The sequence below is a fragment of the Catharus ustulatus genome, chromosome 14, assembly GCF_009819885.2.
Source record: "Catharus ustulatus isolate bCatUst1 chromosome 14, bCatUst1.pri.v2, whole genome shotgun sequence".
Taxonomy (NCBI): domain Eukaryota; kingdom Metazoa; phylum Chordata; class Aves; order Passeriformes; family Turdidae; genus Catharus; species Catharus ustulatus.
Genome location: NC_046234.1, coordinates 16,983,942 through 17,006,720, shown reverse-complemented (window position 1 = coordinate 17,006,720; position 22,779 = coordinate 16,983,942). Strand labels below are relative to the sequence as shown.

General features: G+C 40.8%; 1 protein-coding gene across 2 annotated transcripts in view; it reads right to left on the bottom strand.

Annotated features, from left to right (window-relative positions):
* Positions 1 to 273: 273 nt before the first annotated feature.
* DACH2 (dachshund family transcription factor 2) overlaps positions 274 to 22,779 on the bottom strand; it is a 237,952-nt gene continuing 215,446 nt past the window's right edge. Inside the window, exons 8-12 of one of the 2 annotated variants that reach the window (XM_033072801.1) lie at positions 14,081 to 14,226; positions 13,414 to 13,561; positions 11,947 to 12,090; positions 8,909 to 8,974; positions 274 to 1,156 (exon numbers count right to left, since the gene is read on the bottom strand). In XM_033072801.1, the coding sequence (XP_032928692.1) occupies positions 1,119 to 1,156; positions 8,909 to 8,974; positions 11,947 to 12,090; positions 13,414 to 13,561; positions 14,081 to 14,226 (542 nt within the window). In that variant the 3' untranslated portion in view covers positions 274 to 1,118. The remainder of the gene's footprint in view (positions 1,157 to 8,908; positions 8,975 to 11,946; positions 12,091 to 13,413; positions 13,562 to 14,080; positions 14,227 to 22,779) is intronic. The other variant, XM_033072802.1, reaches the window with a different exon arrangement.

Here is a 22,779-nt window from a genome sequence, read left to right as displayed (position 1 = left end):
TGACCCAGGAATTAAAATGAAGATGGAACAGGTGATCACTTAATTCCACCTGACTCAAACCAGCCTTCAGCCCCAAGTGTTGAGAAGGGAAGCTTTCAGTTGCAAAGTTCAGAATCTGGAGCATACAATGATTAGGAAAATGTTTAATACCAACCCACCCTCTTTATTAAGTCATTTCTTCAAGTATTTTTAATAGTGCAAAATACTGGTTTGCATTAGTACAGTTACTATGGGAATTCACAGTCCAAAAAAAATCTTAAAAGATTTCCAAAGTCAAACAAAAAACTTTTTAATACTGTATTTTTAGCAAGAACATTTTTAACAAAGAATGTGTACTTTAACTTAATATGGTACAACAGAGAAACCATACTTAAAAGTTTCCATTATCTAACACTCTACTGCATATTCATTTTTCCATCTTAAAAGACCAAAAGCCAAGCTGAACTGAGCATTAAAAAAAAAAAGCATCAATTATAATCCTCATATTACATCAGCTATTAGGGTTTAGCTCACACTTTTGAATTGGTCATCTAATGAAAGGACAATTTTTACATCGTTCTTTTAAAAAATGTACACACATTTCTTTTTAAAACGTAATATATATCGAGTATCTGCTTCAGTAAACAAAGCTTAATTTATAAACACAATCGAAACAGCTCCATGTTGAACAGTTTCAGTGATAAACTGGACTTGTATGATGTACAGCCAGTGAGGACCATTGTGGCTTAAAATCATTGTGCCATTGCTATTCAGTAATAGCCACCTCCTAAGGAAAAAAAAAAAAAGTTCTTTTTTGGGGCAGGGTGGGGAGGGAAAATAATTAATGTATGTGCTTAAAAATACTAAAACTCCTTTCTATCTCCAGGGACCTAAAAATGATCTGTTGTGACAGGCTTGGTTTGGTATGGTAAGCTTGTAAAAAGTCTCAGTATTTCTTAATACGGCAGTTTTCAATGCAGCAACAGTAAATTGCTTGAAATTGTCCTTCAAGTTTCATGCTACAAATCCTGTTCCTCACACAGTACTGAAGGCATCAAAGGTTGGAAGGGACATTTCTCAGGAACTATATAGTCTTCAAATAGTGGTCATTACACATTTTTCAGCAATAGGTGGTTCCTTCAGTACATGATGGTCGGTTTGATGTATGTTCTGTTTTCTGGAGGGAAACAAAAAAGAAGAAAAAAGAGGAAAAAAGTCAATTACACATTGAACATTTTATAATTAACTGACACTTAGGTGGTTTCTTCATTTGGTTGTGGATCTTTTTGTTTTTCCTCAAGCCAGATGAGCAGATCTACAAGTGATATAAACTGAAGTGTCCATCCCAGGGCACAGCTTGTGCAGGAAAAGGAGGCACTGAGTGACCACACCTGGCCAAGCCCTCCAGAAAGGACAAAGACCCAGCCCTAGTGTTTGCCAGCAATGGCTCAGGACAGGCTGCAAACATTCTGATTTGGATTTTCTTCCTTTATGGCATTTTTTTTAAAAAATCAAACACTCCTTTTGTCCCAAAGGCAGCCTGTGTTGGATTGCTGCCTCCCTGGGACAGACCCAGGGACAAGGCAGCAGCTTTAGCACACACCCTTGTCACTGCACAAACCTGCCAGGGAACAGGGTGTTAAAACTGCACTGCTTTCAAAAAATGTAAATCAGGATCTGTTCTTGGAAAACTGTTCTTTCATTCAGAAACCACCACATTTCTCTTAAAATTCTATTTCTTTGTTTAGAGAACGGAGCAGAAAAGCACTTCATAAAAATATTCCTAGCTATAGTACCTATCAACTGTGATTTTTCACATTAAGCAACTTTAAGCACAGAGAAAAAAAATATTGAAATGCCCACAGAAACTGAAGCTAACAAGAATCCATATTCCTGTTCATTATACAATGAATCATGAATCCACCCAGCTAAATCTGCAAGAACTGATCTGGAAGATGATAGCAAAATGATAATATGGAGCAGCATTTTGTATACTGTTGACATCTCTCCCATTACTGTTTTACATACGCCAATACTGAGCACTCCTAAGCAACGAACAAGTATTGACCTGCAAACTGACACTGATCCTTGGAGCAATCTCCAACTTTGCCACATTTCAATTTCAAAATGCATTTCAGCTATAATATGAGTGATTTATCATTTAGCAGTAGCTGTCAAAGTAACCTCCTAGATAAAACAAAAACATCTGGAACCATAAACAGAGGAGAGCAGTAGCTGAATTTTAATCCAAATCCGACATGTTCACTTCATTAGGAACAGGAAACAGCTAATTAGTAATTGAATGTTTCGTGGTTTTAAGGAGGCTCAGACTCTCCAAACTGAGATGATTTAATATGTATTTTGGATGTAAGCACAAATAAAGATCACAAGAGCCAGGGACATAACAACTCCAGAGGGATGTTTGGGAGCCTCCAAAGAAAGGACTAAAATTAGTTTCAGGCCATTGGCTGATGAAAATTCTTGTCTTAAACCTGGTGGGGAATTACTAAAGCCTGGGGGGGTTCAGCAGAAATGCAAGGATTGAGCACTGGGGGGTTTGTTTGTGATTTGGGTTTTTTTTTTCTTTTCTCATGATCATTAGGAAGCTGCACATAGTTTCTCCCCAGTGGAGGCTGTTATTTATGTTCTTATTACATTTTAAGTATTATTTTTTAAATTAAGGTCTGTGGGCTGACTAAACTTTGGAACAGGTTTCCATATTTCCTTCCAATCCCTCTTTATTTCTCAAGGAAAGTTCAATGGAGGTATCTGGAGTACCTGTAAGAGAGAAAAGTAAATGCCACAGCTCCAGCCCAATGCAGCCACCCAGGAGACATCACTGATCAGTGAACAGAAAGTGCATAGTTAAATATTTCCTTTTTTATAACACCCTCCAGAAATTAAAATACTTTTTTGTTGCTGTGCAATAAACTGAATTTCATGGCATTAACCACGTCACACAGCAACCACCTCTGAGGAATTAACGTGCTGGGAGCAGATGTGCCCCCACTTCCACAGGAAAGACAATGTGATGTTGTCAAATTAATCTTTTCTGCAGAATATTCAGCATCTCCTCAGTGCAGCTGACTGCAAGCTACAGACCATTTTATAGCACTTTACTGTACAATATAGCAAAGATTTGAATAAATCTGCGTGCAATAAATGTATTCTTTTATCAGGTTTATCCCTTAATCAAATATTCATTTATGTGGGCTTCATTCTATTAAAAAACGAAATTATACAAAGGTGAGCAAAAGCGTAGATTTACAGTAGTTTAAAGCCTAATCTCATTCTCTAGGGGTAATACTGACAATATAAAAACTGTATAAATGATATTCCCTAACACTAAATATGCTTATGAGCCCCCTGTGCATGTTACACTGCTTTACAGCCTACGGAGCAATGCATGACTGGCTTAATAAGCAAGACATTTAGAAAGGAGGTTTTTTTCCCCTTCACAATGTTTAAGACAAGTAAAGAACTCTGAGTTTCTGGGTGAGCCAGAGTCTATGTTAATAACTGGGATTTTCCCTCAGGATGGCATTCTCTTCCCTGAGTTGTTAACCCAGGGTAAGTGCAACTTTTGCACTCATTTTAGCCACAATATCATCATTTGTCTTCTTCTTTCAAGGTTTTAATGGGTGCATAAAGGACAAATCCAAAGGCCATAATCATCATCTCCACATTTATTCACATTTAATTTTTTTACCCCAACCTATTCCACATCTGAATTTTCTGAATCCTTTGTTTGTAAGATCTCTGGTTTAAAACTGGAATTCAGCTTTACTTCCCTTAACTATTTTAAAACAAAACTTGCACGTGTACCCTCCCATCTACACCTTGGGATTGCCAGGGATCTGTGGGACAGTGTGAACTGGGAAGAAATTCACTGGAGGAAGGAAATGTGGGATCTGAGAAAGCAGATAAATATGTTGTATCAACAGCTGTAATTTATGTAATGTAATTTATAAGGTATAACAGGCTGCAGAGAGTATGGGCAGCAGGGATGAAATAATAAACTGGAAATCCTGAGCTGGAGGAGGAGCTGGGAGAGCAGCTGGAGTAAGGTGAGGTGGGGCTGAGGGCTGGGAGAGCAGCTGGAATAAGGTGAGGTGGGGCTGAGAGCTGGCTGTGGGGCCAGAGCAGGGGCAGGAGGGGCAAGGACAGCTCTGGGATCCACATCTGGGATCCAGGAGTCCCACAGGGTACCACAGGTGTCCAACTGCACAGAGATGAGCTCTCCACCCTGCTCAGGCTGGGTAAACAGCACCTCAGTTAGATCAGAGCCAGGCTCAGCTTTGGAGGAAGCAGCACATGGGAAATGCAATGCTGTAACAACAAATTAACTCGCAAAGCTGGGGCTAATTAGTTTGAACCAGTGTTTTACTTTGTACAAAGAAAAAAATCAGACAAAACTAGTTTGCTTCTACAAAGGATGACATCCCTCTTTCCCTAGAGCCCTTGGCAGACAGGAGTCTGGAAAGGGAATGAATCCAGGCTCCTGCTGGTGAGTAAGGACCAGAGCAATCACCAAAACTCAGCAAAGGATCCCTTCACTACCATGAAAAGAAGATGGATCTGGGCTGATCATTCAGCTGAATGACAAGTAAAAATTACTTCTTTGCCTGCTTATTAGCTGTCCACCAAAACTTTTCTTTTATCTGCAAATATCCCTCAAACTGAGCACTGAGAGCAGGGCACAGCTCCCTCTAGACCCAGACAGAACACAGTCAATAAAATGCTGGTTCTGTGAGCAGCAGCACCAACAAAGGTTGCTTTGCTTTCATCTCTCACACTTTCTGTGGCCTCTCCCCAGCCCTCTCAGATATCCAGAGCTGAGCCCAGAGCATCCCTTGGGATTGGGACCAAAACCCCTCTGTCCCTCAGGACCGTGGTGCACGACCCTGTGCACTCACAGAGCTGTTGGCTTGGAGTTTCTTCCCCATTTATTTTGTGTGTAAGGCTGCTGGGTCAGCCCTGTCAAATACTTCATCCACGTAGAGAGAGCTAAAAAAACTTGTACTAAACCCAGGATTTCCAGTCAGTCCCTGATGAGCCCCTGATGGGGCATGGAGTGGGCATGGAGTGACAGCCTGGGAACTGCACAGGAGCTCTGCAAGAGCTGCTCCAGGAACTCTGCAATGACACAGCAGGAGGAAACTGCCAGGGGGTTAATAATTCACAGCTCCAGAGCAGGACATGATCCAGGGAGAGAACACAGCTTGGGCAGGAGGAACAACACGCCTAACACTCAGATAATGCAGCTTGGGTTTGAAAACTCACTGGTTAGATCAGAACACCAATAAATTAAGTCCAGCCTTCTACATGACAAACCCTAAAATGCATTCCAAACTACACCAGTCCTTCATCTTTGACAAACAGATAAAAATAAAATGTGATTCACAGTAACCCAAGAGTTTTTGTGCCAAATCTCTGCCAGGTTATGTCACAAACAAAAGCAGCAGCAGCAGCCCTGGGCCACCCTCCTGTTGCAGGCACAGTAAAGCACATTTTCACCTCAGGAAAACCTGCCTGCCTATGCTGCTACCTCCTTCCTGAAACTCATAGAGTATTTTATTTTTTTGTAAATTGTTGTTACCAAGTATTACTGTAACATCTACTTTTTAAGATTTTAAGCTAACATTGCTTTGCTGATTGTTCCAACATCCCCTAACAATGAAATATTGTAATACAAAAGTTAACTAAGGTATAAACATGCAAAAGGAGAAGTCTCCCTGCGATCATAAAATGATGTTATTTTCTGTTCAGCAGTTCATGTTACTGCTGTTCATGCTAATTAATTAAAGGAGCTGTTGCTGTAATGTGCAAACAGGGAATCTGAGAAACTGAGAGGGCTTTTAGGTCTCGGAGTGAAGTTAAGTCAATCTGGGCGCGGGCAATCAAATGTAATGAAATCACTTGTCAGTGCTAAGCTTGCAAAAACTGTGAAGTTTGACTAGGGAGTAAAAGGATTATAATTAGATTTCCAATAGGATAATAACTAAATGGCAGAAAGCAGTAAAGAGAAAATATTACTTTGTTAGCTAATGGTGCTGCTGTTCGGTTTTAGTTTTTATCAGCACACTTGTAGTTGTGCTAATTTAATTTGCTTTTATCAGCAAAAATGCACTGCTCGAATGGTACTTGAATGTCATTTGCAAAAATCATTGATCTGAAGGTGCACTTAATGACACCCAGTATGTTTATTTTATGTGGAAGGGAGATTGGCTGATAAAATGGTTGATGCACTGTGGTGCTGGCCCAGGAGTGAGCAGGGGAAGGAGGAGCAGGAGGTGTCTGAGTGCTCATCACCTGCTCTGCTCCACTGCAGCCACCACTGATCTCCTCTGCCAGCTAAAAACCTCCCAGCTCCAGCTCTGAACTCCACCTGGGATATGGAGGATGGAGACTGTGAAGTTCAAAAAAGTTTTAAGTCTCATCTGCATGAAATTTCTGTTCAATTAATACACAAAGAGGGAAAATGAGTCAACTAAATGGGAAAGATTTATAATGCAGATCAGAAACGCAGTACATGAACAGCTTGTGTTAATAAAATCATTTTAAGAAATGAGCATAAAATATGATATGACTTAATCACTGTGAAAGGTGGCTGAGCAGTAGTTCTGTAATTTTCCTTTAAACCATCTTAAGGAGATACTGGCAGTGGAACTAATTGAATTTCAAAGGAAATGCACTGTGTGAATGATAGATTTCTGTCCAGCAGAGCTATTGACAACAGAAAAAGCAAGCTCTGTATTGATGCTAAAGCTTTTTTTTTCCTGAGCAACTGAAAGAGATTTTGGAAGCCTGCAAGCAGCTTTGTATTAAGGACATGTGTTTTGCCCCTTCCTCCTCCCAGGGCCCAAAAAACAAAGGCAGCAAATGACAGGGGCAGTGAGGGAGTGTGCTTGAATTGTCAGAGCTGCAACAGCAATAGGAGCTGTCAGGGACACCAATGCTTATCAAAGGGAAAGGGAATAAGAAGTTATTACAGTATCAGCATAAATAAAAATGAAAGAGGCAGGAACACTTTGAAATCTAAACAAGCTCCACAGAGAGCTCTCCAGAAAGCTTTTTATCAGCTGAGAGTGTTCAGTGACCAAGTGGCTCAGCTCCACATGAACAGGGGGGTCAGAGCCAGCAGGGCAGAAAAGGGAAGGGAATGGCTTTGCCATGGAGGGACAGGGACAGGGCTGCAGCTCCTGTGCCCAGCCCATGTCCTGCTCTCACTGAGCCCAGGGACACTGAACACAGGGAATATCCAGCTCTCCCTCTGGCCACGCTCAACAAAAACTTCCTGAGCCCAAGCCTTGCATAACTGAAGGCATGGTGTAGTTGGGATCAGATTAAAAGAAAGAAAAATACCCCAAAAACTAAAAAACCCAACCTGAAAAAAAAATGGTAAAAATCACAAGGCTTGCCTGTGTATTAATAAACTACAGGTAACATAAGAAACTTCTCAATTCCTCCAGGCAAGTACATGGTCACTGGAAGTGGTTGTGCATAACTTTCCTCAAAGTATTTGTAATAGTTTTTGATGTAAAGACAAATTTGAGCCACGTGTCATGGTCTTTCTTCAAACTGAAATTACCTTCTCTTCCTTACCAGAGACTGCTCAATGCACCTTGACTCTCAGAGCTGCTTGGAAGAGCACTGAGCACTCCTCCCAGCAGGTACCATAAACAGATCAGAAATGGAAGGAACACTCTGCTCATCAAATTCAAACATGTGTCCCAACTGCTCATCCAATATTTTGACTATTTCTGGCAGCAGCAATTTTCCAATTGCAATATTTAGAGCACAGCTCTCGTCGTATGTGCACAAATATATACACACACATATGTCAGATGTATATATCTGCATTACAATAAAGCTGTGATTCTCCTTCTCTGTAATACAGAGCAGATGAATCTAAAATCACAAGAAGAGACAGCAGTAAAAATATTTGAAAGCTTTCCTGTAAGGATGACAGATGGACGACAGATGCATACCAGAGGTATGCAAGTCAAACCTTCCTCAGCTGAAGAGAAATGCTCAAGTGAGGTTTGTGTCTCTCCAAGTGCTCTGCAGCTCTACTCCTGTCTGCACAAAGTGCCTTTGGATACCCCAGCACAGGGGATTTTTGCACATTGCCATTCTATGATGCAGGAGAAAGGGTGGGAGTGCTCAAAGCAGCAGCAGTTCTGTGGAAGAGGCAGCTGCACCCAGGCTGCCAGAGCAGCCAGCACAGCACTGAATGGCACAGGACTGAGGGGACAAAAACTCTCTAAGTTGGACTTTCATCAGAGAACTTCAATGGTCAAAGTGCTCAGGTGACTGTGGATTTTCTGTGTGGCTCTCAAGAGGAATGGGAATATCCCTTGGGAAAATCCCTGTCTCAGCTCCCCCAAAGCAGGATTTCACATCTCCTCACGTCCCAGAGCTGCAGCCAGAAGTCATTTCCTGCTCTTTGGGAAGCACTCAGACCATACCTGGAGGTGCTGCACTTGCTCACAGCCACACAGTGAAGGAAAAGCAGCACCAGATAGCTGCCCATAATGTGACAAGGCTTTTGTTTTTCACTTACAGCTCATGCCTTTTTTGAAAACACCTGTGATCTTGATAGTTAGGTAAAGACCAGAGGTAAAATATTTCAAATTATAAATCCTAAGTAAAACCCCTTTTGAACTGAGGGCCCACGTCTTGGTAGAATATTTGAAACAAATATCACCTCTAAATCAAATAAATATCCCCTCTAATTAACAAAGTTAATTTCTGATCTTTTACAGTACTGTTCTTAGTAAAACTTTCTGTATCAAACAGGAAAAAAAACCTGAAGTTCTGTAATTTACATCTATCCTAAAGCAGGAAAACACATATAAACATTATTCTGCATTTCACTTAATTTTGAAAGACAAGCCCAGGTGAGGAGCTGTGGTACATACTGCACCTTGCATCGCTGCACTGTCATGTTGGGTTCCATTGTGTTCTATTTCCATATCTGGGATTCCAGCATCTGAAAGATGGGAGACTGAAGATTAATGCATTCCCCTTTACCCCTCTCTCAGGCATCTTTAGCAAAATATTTATAGCAAACTAGGGTGCTCTCCAAGTTAACATGGTCTTGCATAAAACATTTGGTCCTCATAGAATTTTCAGTAGTAAATTCTTTCCACAATGTGCAAACATTACTGGTCTCACAGTGAATTATTTTTAACGTGCTTCACATTTGTCTGATGATCAGATAATAACCAACACGTGGTAATAATATGTCTGCAAAATCCTCTTGGAGAATGAGGGCATCTGACACATGAAAAATAAAAGTTGAAATTAAACTGTGATAATATTAAACTACATTGACTCTAGTATATAGCCAAGTACCTCCAAATTACAGAGCTGAAGAACACAGCCAGTGCCAGGCAACAGTTTTGGGGTGTGTGTATCAGTTTGGGTGAGAGCATGTTACAGATAAGAACTGTGCAAACTGCATTTCCAACCTCAGCTTGGGATGTGTGAGCATGTGTTACCACCCAAACCAAAATTACAGCTGTCATACTATGTGAAGTATTTCCAGACCTCTGAGAAGAGCTTTCCAAAGAGGATTGTGCTCTTTTTTATTTTTTTTTCCCCAAGTTGAGAAGGAGTCTCATGACACTCACTTTGGACCTGTTTAATTTCATGTTGGTGATCCCTCTGTCTGCACAGTCCTTGGGGTGGGGGCTGGGGCTCCAACACCCCAGGGTGTTACAGGAACAGATGCCACCATCCACCTTGTGCCAACAAGGATTAGCATGAAGGGGATGTGATTTGAATCCATGGCACCTCAAATCCTGGAGAAACATCTGCTTCCCTTATCATAGAGCCCTTAGAAATTACAGGAAGGAAAAACCCCCACCTGAAAGGGAGCTGTGTGCACAGTTTGGGAGTTTTGCTGTGCAAAAGCCTGTTCTGGACTGTCTCAAACAGGGAATAACTGCACTGTTGCTTTCACAGATCCCTTCAGCTGCAGTGTCAGGATCTGTCACAGAGGTGATGCTCTGCTGTGACCTGCAGTAACTGAGCTCTGAGTGAAAGCAGGGCAACCCTGAAAAAAGTACAGGCCTTACAGGAGAGCAATAGCTCAGCAATAAATGTGTAAATGAAATATGTGTCATGTGTGCATATAGAGCTCTACAAATGCATGTAAGATTAAAAAAGCAGTACTTTCACATATACATTTTTTTTCTTATAAAATTACAAGTGACTGCTATTCTTCAGGGTTTCCCTCACTCAGATTCCTGTTCTGAAGGCAAGTGCAGGGCACTGACCTATCAATCTGAAAAGGTTCTTTCTTCTCAAACCCCTCAGAGTACATGCTGTATATACCAAAAATGACAAAGTCATCTGTAACTAATAACAGCATCTGTTAAATGAGACAGACTGTCAGAGTTAAATTAAAAATACTCAGAATAGCCCTTCACATTTTGTTGTCATAAAATTGTACCTGCAATTAAATTGTGGATTAAGATGCTAATGAGCTACCTGATTTGCATGTGCAATCAGATTAGCATGTAAATATCAGCTTCTTGCAGGCACTAACATATATATGACTACCTGAGTGTGCCTGCAAATCAAACTGCTGCAGCCAGGCCCACCCTGGCAGATGTAAAGGTGTGTAAATCACACTGCTGGAACCTTGGTATCCCTGGATTTGTGGCTGCCAGAACTGCTGGGTGCTCCTGGCTGGTGTTGAGCAGCAGGTGCTTCCCTGCAGTGGCAGCACCCAAGGGAGTGAGCTCAGAGCACAGCAGGATTTTAGGTTTTTTCTGACATTCCTCTCAAGGTGCTGTTCTGTCTGTGGGATTCAGTCTGATTTGCCTGATCCAGTGGAGGTGGTGGAGAAGCTTTTGTGCTGATTTTGGCCACCCACTCTCCCTGGTCACTGTAAATCCACACCTGGATCCCCCTCAGCCCTGCTGGACACCAGCCAGTCCCTGCTTCCAGGGATGTGCAGGGCTACAAACAGCAGATGAGAGGATGCCTCTGCAAGATGCTGCTCTGTCCTCACAGAGTTTCTATCCCTTGGGTGCCCAGATAAATCCCAGCTCCCATCTCCTGCAGAGCACTGTGGTGACAGGGCACACACACAGCCTTGCCCTGGCTTCAGACAACAGTGTGGGCAGCTCTCACAGCTAACTCCACACAAGCCAAATTCATTATTTTTGCTCAGCAGCCAGGCAGTTTTTGCACTCTGCAGTCTCTAGCAGTGCCCCAAGCAGGCAGCACCACAGGACACCTGAATGCAGCAGAGACTGAACGTCACTGTGACTCCTGAGCCTCTGCAGAGACTCCAGCTAGGGGTGCACACACTAAACCTTAGCTGCAGAACCTGAAATTAATTAAATCTCAGCTAGGTTTAGTCTTAAACACTCAATCCAAAGCACTAAAGTTTGGCCAGAACCATCTTAAGCACAAAAGGCAAATCCTCCTGGTAGCCAGAACTTCATCACTGTTTAGGAGATGAACTGATTTGCTTTTGTTTCACAAGAATGTTTGGGAAGTGTTCAAAACCCAGTCAGCTCTGAAAGCTGATACATATTTAACAAACTTAATAGGTCCTGAGGCTGAGCAAACTTCAGCCAAACAGCTTTTGAAATGAAGCTCAGCAGTTCTAAAAATGAATCTGCTGGGAGAGAAGAGTTCAGAGAACCTTATAGGAACCAAATTTCACATTGTCTTAGCTGGCACTGTAACAGATTTCTCTGTAATATATTCAGCATTTCTTGTCATCTCTGTGTAAACTGCTCTGTCTGTTTCTCTAGTTGCAGACTTATTTATTTTTTTAATTCACGCCCCAGAGCACATGGCCTGAAATAGATTCTTCATTATTTCAGGAAAGAAATAATGGGTTTATCCTGAAATTTGCTCTGTGCATCATCTCTTTTTTTTTTTCCTCACTCAATCAAACATCATTTTAAGCTGACTGTGAAAGGCCAACTAAGACATTACCATTTAACATCCTGAGACCGTCACCTGATGTGGCCTGTTTAAGAGCCTGTTCCACTTGTTCTCTTCTCTTGGATTCAAATTCCAAAGCTTCCTGCAATTTTCTCTTTGCCTTCTTCTCTTTCTTCAAGCGTTTTTGAATTGTAGCTGAAATGTAAATAAGTGTAAGAATGAAATGTAAGAATGGTTGTCAGGGCATTAATAGATGATGGACACAGTAAAAAATGAGTTGATGTTCAACATCCAAAGGTGCAGTTCTAGCTCAAGACCTCTATGACAATAAAGATGTGGTGACCTGAAAGAGAAGCAATTCTGAGGATGCTGGTTATTGGTGAAATTCTCTCTCAAGTCTGTGAATGACTTGAAGGTTTTGGTGAGTTATCTGGGATTCAGGAGGGGCACACTGCGCTGTCCTAGGCAGCTAAGTTTTGTTTAACAGAAATACACAATCCTATCCCACTTGGGTGATGCAACATTTCTGGACACCCACTGCAATTTAACAGCTTCAGCAGGATTTACTGACCCTTCCCAACTCGACTGAGAGGTGCCTTTAGGTGAGACCTGGCACTGCAGACAGCTCCACACACCCAATTTCCATTCAAAAAGCACCGGAAGACAGGACTTGGTACCCATTCTCTTGGTCTTATCTAGTTTTATCTTTTTGATTTCATGGATGTAATCTAGAAGCAGCTTTTGGCACATAGAGTGCTGCTCCTTTCCTTCAGATGCAGATCTGAATTTTAAAAAGAATACTAATACTGCCTCCCTTGCAAGAGCACAGCGAGAAATTCAGATTTACCAATTTAATTGCCTATTATTATCAAAAGCTTCTAACCAGTCATGGTTTTGCCTCAGAAGGCAAAGTAGGGGTGTGCTACTGCACCTGAATCTTCTGATGCAAAAAAAAAAATAATCTAGGATTATTTGCTTCAAATCTTGCACTTGGGCTGGCAGTTTCTGACAGCTCTATTTTGTTCTGCTGAAGTTTTCTACAGGACGAACTGAGCAGCACTGGAGCTGTAGAAATGTGGGCTAGGGAAATAATGCAAAAATCACCCAAATACCCAAATTAAATTTGTATCTTTCTCACAGTAAGACTGATGATTCTCAATGCTTGGAGGATAACAGCAGAAACAAAATTAAAGGTGTCAAATGAAGAAATCAGGGTGGGAATAACTGGGCAGAGTGATGCTAATGCACCTGAAAGCCACAGAACTGCCCCAGCTTCCCTCCTCAGAACCTGCCAAAACTCTCTGGGGCCAGCTGTCCTACAGGTAATAACCCTCCAGCCAGTGTTCTGTTTACAGAAATGAGTGCTTAATTCTGATTTTAGGAAATTTGCATCTTTCATTACCAGAGCAGCTCCACTGCTGCATTACACCAGACCATGAATGTCAGCTCACTCCAGCTGGAAATGCCAAAGGGTCACACATTTCACAGACACCTAAACTGCATCCTGCACTCACTCACCTCTGCTTTGCAGCTCAGCTGTGAGTTGCCTTTCCAAGCTCTCTCGTAGCTCTCGCTCTCTACAAAGCTCCATCTTTAACTCTTTCTTTTCCTGCTGTATCTGCTTTTCCTGGACTCTTGCATTGTCCACAGCCACTTTCAGCAGGCCCTAAAACACACACAAATGCAAGACCTGAAAACACCATTTTCTACCAGCAGTGACAAAATTCATGCACTTGTTTCTTTTACACCCTCTAGAAAAACAGAGAGATTAGAAGCAGGAGCCTACAGACCTTGAGCACCACTGGGCATTGGGAGTAGCTAATGTTGGAGTTATTGAGGAATTTTTGTGGCATGGAATCACTCAGCACAGCTTTGGCCAATTTGGTTACACACACAGTGCCACGTCTCTGCTCACCTCAGTAACTGCAGAGAGAAGCACTGCAGGAATAATGAGAATGGTGAATTTCAGTATCACCATTATTGCCAATCACCAAGTCAAATATAAAATGTATAAAACCCTTTCACGACTGATAAAGCCAGGGAGAGAGGAAACCTAAGCATGACATTTTAAATAAAAGATATGAGAAACTGCAGCTATAAAACAGTTTCTAAAACTTTTTTTAGGAGTGCAAAAGAAACATGTAATCTATCATGACATAACCTGGCCCTGTAGAGAAGAATTTACCTGAATGTTGGTTAATAGTGTTTCTACTGATGAAAGACCATCAGCAAAGAGAAACGGCGCCGGAAATCCAGGAGGCAAGGCCTGTCCAGCCAGTTGGACTTTATCTAAGGTTGGTTTCATTATTGGAATGGCAATTTGCACCTCTTCTGTAAAGACAGGTTCAAAAGCGACATCAGAAAGCATTGGAAATAGAGTGATTGCAATTTCTAGAAACTAGCATTTTGTTTATCTGCAAGTCAAAAGATAAGTGCGTTAGTAAAATCAACATTGTTTCAGGCTTTGGGCAGCTGGGACTGTTGCCAAGGCAAGTTGGCAAAATAATACAGAACAATAATCAATACACTGAGAGTATAACACAGCTGTAATGGAGTACAGACTATTATATCTCAAATTCTACAGATTATACCACAGAATTATAACAGTATTACGCAGTTCATTAAACCTGAATGACCTGTCTTCATTCTATCATGTTTGCCATTCTGTGATGTGCCTTTTTTGTTGCTATAACCTTGGCAAAATTCTAATCAAGGAATGTATCACATCTCTTTACTCCTTTTCCTTTCCCCTTCCCGTGCTCAGCAGTAAATAATCTCCACTGAGTCATCCATCCCCTGTGCCAGCACTGCTCAGAACTGGAGCATCTCCTACAGAGAGCAAACTGGAGCCTGGCAGCTTCCCCTCCAAACACTGCTGTGGGCACAGACAGCAGAAATGTCTATCCAGAAAGCAACCACGTTAGAAATTGTTTTTTGTCAATATCCATTCAATTTGGTGAGGAATCAGTACTATCACCAATGAACTCCCATTTTTGAATAGAATATTAAAGGATCTTTCATTGGATGTAGCTCCTGCTCTCAGATCCCTGTGAGTACTTCCCACGTATCCATTTTAATTGCTGAGAACGACACAATTAAAATATAGCTGTCTCTGAAGCCAAACTGTGTACAATTCTCTCACTCTGAAATGGTAAAAAAGTATTTCTGTGCAATATTCCAGTCTCTCTCTATATCTACATCTCATAATCCTGCATTTGCAGCAATCATGATGAGTGTCTGCCTCTGGTCCCTGCCTTGGCCATGAGCTCCTGATGTGTTTGCCCAGGGCAGCCCCCAGAGTTTCATCTGTCAAGTGCCTTGGTCATATTAAAGCCTCAATTTACAATTAGACCACACCATATTCAAAAGGTCTCCTTCTCCCACTCCTGTTTTTAAGGCACAAACAAGTTAAAAAGAATCTGACAACTAATTAACCCAGGGTGTCTCCACAGCAGCACTATTTTCTGGTGTAACACACTCCAGGAGCCTCCATCAAGCTGCATTTTTTGCATCCACCTGACAACAAACCAGGAGCATTAGCAGTTTTCAAGGATTCCTTGAAATCTCTGGTTGGGGAGTATTTTGTCTTTGCTCTGTGAGTTCATTAAATGGAAGATCTTCCTAATGATTTTTCAGGACTAATAACAAAAGCCAGTAACCCCCACACATCCTCAGAGACAGCATCTTAGATGGAATTTAAGGGAACCATTTAAAAAATCCCAACTTGGGTAACAAACTCAGACCACGAAGTCTGTGCTGATTCAGACACACCATTTCTCATATTCAAACACATCAGTGGCAGAGTTTTTAAAATAACCTGATTACTTGTCGCACATGATGCTGCACAGAAATAACAGCAAAGCCATGGAGTCACCAAAGACTAAACAGAAGTGGCATTTGAAAAAGAAAGCAATACATGAAGTATGCATAACAAAACTGGAGCTGCTCTAACACCTCTAGAAATCTCTGCTATTTGGAGATGAAAGTAATAACATTAAATTGGCCGAAAGGAAAATTACTATTGACTGTGAAGACAGGTTGCATGGTCTATGGTTTGTAATGCTACTGTACAGCAGATTGAAGTTTCAAAATAGTATTACTCTTCTTTAAAGAGATAGACACAGTTAAATTAGGTGGTGCTTGCTGCAGTGAGGATCAAATGCAAAAAGAATCATATTTCATCAGACCTAGTCAACACCAGGAAAATAAATAGAAATATAAGAGGTATGCAGGCAATGATTCATTTTGATAATCTGGCCCAAGAGAGACACATAGAGACAGCACACAGATCTAAGCTTCTACCAAAAGACAAATAGGACACAGAGGGTGGGAATTGGGATGACAGTGTAGCAGAGGTCACATCGATTTTCAGCAGCAGTTTTCACACAGATGAGATAACCCTGGACTCTATTTGGCCCATTGTTCATATCCTACCTGTCCCAGAAGCAATAAATTTCCAAGTCCCAGAAAAAGGGCAGTAAAGAAGAAGGATTCTACTTATGACTTCTTATGATTAAGTTTTTGTGCTAACCAAACATGCTTTGCAGACCAAGGTCACATTGCATGTTAAAGTCTGTAATAGCTGAAACTAGAAGCAGCATATTATGTTTTAGCGTATATGGGTGGAAACTGTCAAACCATTCATCATTTTTTTTTCTGATTGAAATCACACTCTGCAAAGATGAATGATAAATGCATTAGAAATCTATTTCAATCTTGTAATAGGTCTTCACATCTGAACGGTGTCTACATCTTGCCCATGCTCTGAATAAGTGCACAGTTAGGCAGAAATTTATTAGCCAGACTCGAGGAATCATAATTGGTAAAGCAATTAAAAATGGCATGTGCTGGAAGCATTTCTTGGGGACTGTATCAAATGCATCTCTTTAATGGAAAAAAAAATAATGTTGATTTAAGGATTTGGATTTTAAACACCACTAAAAATATAAATGCTAAAAGCTGCACTCACATATACAATACAACAGAATAAGCAAGAAATAAAGCCAAGGCAGCTACAGCCTGACCAAGGACACAAACAACCTTTCTGATTATTGAAGCAAAGTGGGAACTCCTTTTATCGAGCCTGTTTGTTAAACCTGCCATGCTTTATAAAAGCATTCAGGAATCCATTTAGAGTGCAGTCTTTTTATTTTAATTTCTAGCTGACATCCAGATGAATAGATGAAAGTAAGAATTATACTGCAGAGCAAAGAAATACACAGTAAACACTAACAGTGAATGGAGTATCATCCTGGGAAAGCACACAGAAATCTGCTAGGAAGTTTCTTGCTCTTAATTCAATATGCTTAAGTATTTCATCTTCTGTCTTCTGCCTAAATTGCAGGAACAGGGATTGGCAAATGAAGCATCAGCCTCCAGACTGAACACAGCGCTGGGAACGTGGGGAACGTGAATTGCTCCCTGCACGGCCCAAACCAACAGGCACTTTTACTTGCCAGCTGGTTTATTTTCTTTCAGAAGGCATGTTTTTAAAGCCATCAGTCACAGCCCTGATCCACTTGACATGCCACATCCCTCTCAAAACAAGGGAGCAATATTAAAGGTACAATTTACACTGCTTAGACCACCGATTTCTTCTCGTGCAGTTAAAAACTTCATCTACCTGGAGCTGTATGAGCATTATTCACCTCCAACAGCTCACAGAGTATAACTCATGCATCAAATAAATATGTGGCATATGGAGGAGAGAGAAACAATTGATACAGGATTTGTAGTTATTAACCTGTTAGTTACTAACCAAGACATTTGATCTCAGAAACCCTTCAGGCAGGGATAAGAATCTGGTTTTACATGGTAGCTGGGTCACTCCTTTTCCCTGCCTGTGGCATAAAATCCAGAAACCCAAGGACTGAAGGGGTTTATTACAATTATAATTCTTTGAGTTTCATACCTGAGTGATGGGGATTACATTTAATGGCCCATAGTTACAGAACAGCCTGGATACTCTTAATGGACCTCTTTGACTTTTAATAAAATAAAGCAGAGGATCTGCAACATCAGCTGGCTTGTCTGTGTGACTCATCTCTGAAAGTAAAATACGTATTTGAAACACCATTATTTGCCCAAAGACCTGACAGAATCATCCAAACTGATCCATCTTCATGGTGGTAAGAGGTCCCCTGGCTTCCAGCTCTACATCTACTTCACAACAGGGATAGGAGGTGTAAAAATGTGGGTATTTTCATACAATTAGGGCTGAAATTCTAAATTTCGACTGCAAAATCGGTTTAATGAAAGAGACTTCTTATTTGAATTTTAAATCTTGGCAACTTCTGTATTGCTTAACTAGAAGCCAGGTTGGTTTTTTTCTTTTACAGCAAAACAAGTATGAAAACCTGTAAAAAAACCTGAAAATCTGAAGCATTGTTTGTTTCAAGTATTTTGTATTTCTAATTCCACAAGGACAGGGTTATCTGTCTTCCATGTCTTAACAACTTCCAAAATTCTCCATAATCCTCTGACTATCTTTTTTCCCCTCACTCATTGCTGCTCTGCCAGGAGCTGAGACTCCTGATCATCAGTGAGAAAAGAGATGTCTCCTGTAAACCAGACACCAGTCAGAAATTTAGTGCTTTAACCTTGTGATTCAGGTGCCAAATTTAAAGTCACTGCTGTTTTTCTTAATTACAACCCCTGAATGAATGGGGTCAATGAATGCAATTGAGGAGTAGCTGATTAATCCAGTGCAGAACCTTTAAATCAGATTTCATTTCGTTTTCCAGTGACTGATACAAGCCTTGCTCACTACTGAGCTTTGCCAGGAGAAAACTTCACTTTGAGGCTGAAATCACAATTTACAAATTGCCTTTATCTGTGCACTCTTTATCAAGAGGTGCATAATTACACAGCTTTGACATTTTCATCAGTGTACTCTCATTAATAACACAGAAAATTATATCTATTTATAACTTCAATGTATTTACAATATACTCTGATGTTCACGTGGCACTGGCAGTAAAAACACCTGAAAATATTTTAATAATTCAAGGCTTAAAAACAAAGACTTGAGTTAGACTACTTACTTGGTTTGCAATAGTAAAAAATGAGACTAAAATTGCAGCAATTCACTGGCTCAACATCAGAACTGAAGTTTCACTGCACCTAACTTCAGCCTGAAGTTCAGTATGTAGAGACAAAAAAAAAAAATACAACTGATGTCACCTTGTTAAATTCTGTTCATTAAGGAGAAGCCTAACTACTCCCATTAAGGTTCCTAATACATATATAAAAAGCCTTCAAAATGCTATTTTTTGTATTCAGAATTATCTACAATTTGTAGTTTTCCCATGTTATTATTATCCCTGCTTTCTCCTACAAGCTGCTCCTCAGGCAGGTTTTGGTAATAAGGATTCTAAAATATTTATGAAGTTGTTCTGTGCTTTAAAATGCTTCTTAATCTAGAGAGAAGCTTTAAAACTATTGATCTGCATTTTCCATATGGCAATTTAAAGTAACAATTTTGTTCAGGCAATAATAGTATCTTGTCACTCCTCAGCACGATGAGGAGGATTATTTCTACTGACAACAGAGAAAAGGGAAAATGTGAACTATTCAATAAAAGTTTAGTAGCAAAATTGCTATGGCATGGAAGAAAGGGGGAAAATGAAACAAAATCAGCAAAATCCTCCTTATGGTCATTATCAGGAGGTTATAAATTTTTCTCAGCTATGTCTCCTATTAACATTCACAAAGGTTTTTTTCCATGGTGATTTTTAAGCATCACTGCAGTCTGACTATTCCTCTACTGAGATTTTAAAGTGTCAGATGAGGATGGGTAGGAGGAATTTGCCAAGAAGAAAAAAAAAAAGATTCTTCAATTTTCTTCGCAGATTCAGCTTTTCCCTATTAATGTTGAGATAATTTCTTCAACTATTTTGTTGCAAATATTTATGACTCCATATGGAACAACAGATGTTGAAGAGAAGGGATAGCAGAAAAGACTTCATTTTCAGCAATTACCCTGCTACTTGTTGTCATACTGTAGGTGTTCTTAGTGCATCTATTTTACATACCACCCTGTCCTTTCACACACTGCAAAAATGTCAGTTTGGATAATTAATGTAATAACTGTAGTCCAAATCATTTCCACAATGAAAAAAAAAGTATAAATAGGACAACAGGAGGAAGAAATCAAGAAGGCAGGGGGAAGAGAGAAATCACTTTAGCAGTTCTTCTGGAATATGTGATCAGGAATCAGTTTGCAAAGCTGCATTAGGTCCTTAATACAAAATCTTTCCCTCTGGGACAGATTCCAGTGACTGTCACCAAGAAGAGAAATCATATCAAGAAACAGCAAAACAAAGCTATGCAGGAAACAGGATAATCCTGGAGGATCATACAGTCAACACCACTGAGAAATTACAGTTATGTATTGATTTATGTTAACATAGCAATTATGGCACACAAGATACTTAACCTCTTAATATATTTTAAAATACTATCAAACTAATATCAATATTATTACTGTTGAGTTCAATTTCTTAAAGTATATGTATAGCCAGCAGTTAAGCCTTTCAAATATTTGAAACAGGAGGAATACTCCATTTCCTGGATATTCCTGGATAATTATTCTTGCTTTATTAAGGTTTATTTTACAGCTGTGTAAAATAGGTTATAAAGGACAATTCTGCTATTATGTCCTCCCCTGCTTAGGCTTAATAAATATTATATTCCATACCATCCATTAAAGCCAAGCAGTGGAGAAAATAGGAGTGGTAGTAATCTCCTCCACAGATGTAAAATACCTTTAATAAAATAAGGGTGTATAACAGTCAGGAACAAATTACTGAGGTCTGCTTTAATAAAATAGTACCCTTAAAGCAGTATTACTCTTAAGGCACTGACATTCCCACTGGTGATGCAGTGTATCCCTTCAAAGCAGTGCAGCTTGTTAAAATGGCAAGATATCTTTTTGCAATAGAGTGTTTGTGTCCAGGCAGATACAAGGTTTGTATAGAATGCATCCAGGGAGCCATAAAACTGGTGGGAAACATATTTCTCCGTGGTATTTTAGTACTTCGAAAAATTCAATCACTGGGAAAAAATGTTTTGCTGTAAACATCTGAAGAGCATTATAAAAGCAATGGCTTCCCACAGCACCTGCTTAAATAATTTTAAGAGGGAGTGAGTATGTCTTTGCTCATCTTCTAAAACTTGTAGAAAGCTTCTCCTATTAATTTCCCTGGTGCTGTCAGGCCAGGGCACTTTTAATCAGAAATAATTATGAGTGCAATTGGGGAATGTTCACCAGCAGGATTTTTTTGCACTGCAGAAATAAGACAACTTTCAAAAGTGATCGTTAGGAGAAATATGATTAACAGGGAAATACACCCAGAGAGATGAGCACCTGAAAGGTTTGCTCCTGAATGAATGATGAATTCCTCAGATGTCAATAAAGGACTCTGCTTATATATCCCAGTGTTTGAATTCAGTTCAGATACACATTGATTTTATAAACCCTGATTAAGCATGAGAAATCCATCCCTTTTTTAGTTCACCCCTTTTAATTCTGACTTTCCCCCAGAAACCTTTAACCCTGCCCCAGCTCCTGATGCATCCCAGGAAGCCCTGAGCACATCCCTGACCCCTCCTGCGAGCCCATCTCCCCTCCCCAGTGCCACCAGTCACACACTGCCAGTATCTCCTGCAGGACCCCAGGTTACAGAGCTGAGCCCTGACACATCCAACCCTCTGCTGGGCTAAAAACCAGCCAGAATTTGCCTTATCTATGTCTGTGTCCCTCCCCTGATGAGCCAGGAGGGCAAGGCAGAGCCCCTGTGGCAGCAGAGCCCCTGTGTGGGGATGTGACACTGCAGTGACAGAGTGACAGACTGACTCACAGATATTCCAGCAGCAATCCTGGCCATGGCAACTCCTCACCACCAAATAATTACACCATGCTCTGGGGAAAGACAAGTTTTCCTAGCACACAGCCCATCTATCAACAGGAAAACCTCTTCCTGACCCAAATGGCAGCTGTGATCTGGGTATAAATGGGAGCTAAGCACCAAGAGCTGCACATCCACTGCTCTGCAGACTAATAACTGGGAATGCTGTCACTTGTCCTGAGCACTTTAAAGGGTCAAATACTGAGGGGGAGAGGAAAGGAAGAGCAGAACTTTCTGCAGAAGCAGCAGCAATCTGACATGAATCTGGCCCAGAGGAGCCCCAGTTGCTGGGAGGAGGATGCTGCTCTGCTGTGCTCACCTCTGCAGTGACCACCCTCTTCACAGTGCCCCCAGCACAGCACAGAGACAAAACACCACTTGTAAAAACAAGTGTGAATTATTTCAGCGATTCCAGGGTCTGCTTCCCTCTGCTCACCAGTACAGTGCAGGATTACAGCTCCCAGCACCTCTCCCTCTACTCCACTTTGTCCAAGCACCCTGTGCCACCAACGTGGGACAGCAAAATCCATAAAGCCACACTCTATTAGGAGTGCACAAGGCAGAGGGTGGCAGTAAGCTCTGATGTTTGGGTTAACTGCATTAAACACAACCTCACACCTGCTGAAAGCAAGGCACAAAAGCTGGAGAACTGAGCAATGAGGATTTTTCCCCCTCACAGCCACGTGTATGCACAATCCCATTCTTCTGGTGGTTTGGCATTGCAATCCCATCACTAGGAAAACTCTGAGGAACTTCATGAACATTTTGCTTCCAAATCACTGTAATTTAAATTGTGGGCTAAGACAAAAAATGCCAGTGGTGTCATAATTACTAACTAAAATCTACTAAACAGATTTTTTGATAAACCCTTGGAGTGACATGCTTCTCAACTAAAACAAGATACAAAGCAAAACAAATGACACAGGATCCAAGACCTCTGGTGCATCCAGAGATTTCAAACCAGCCTTGGATTTGG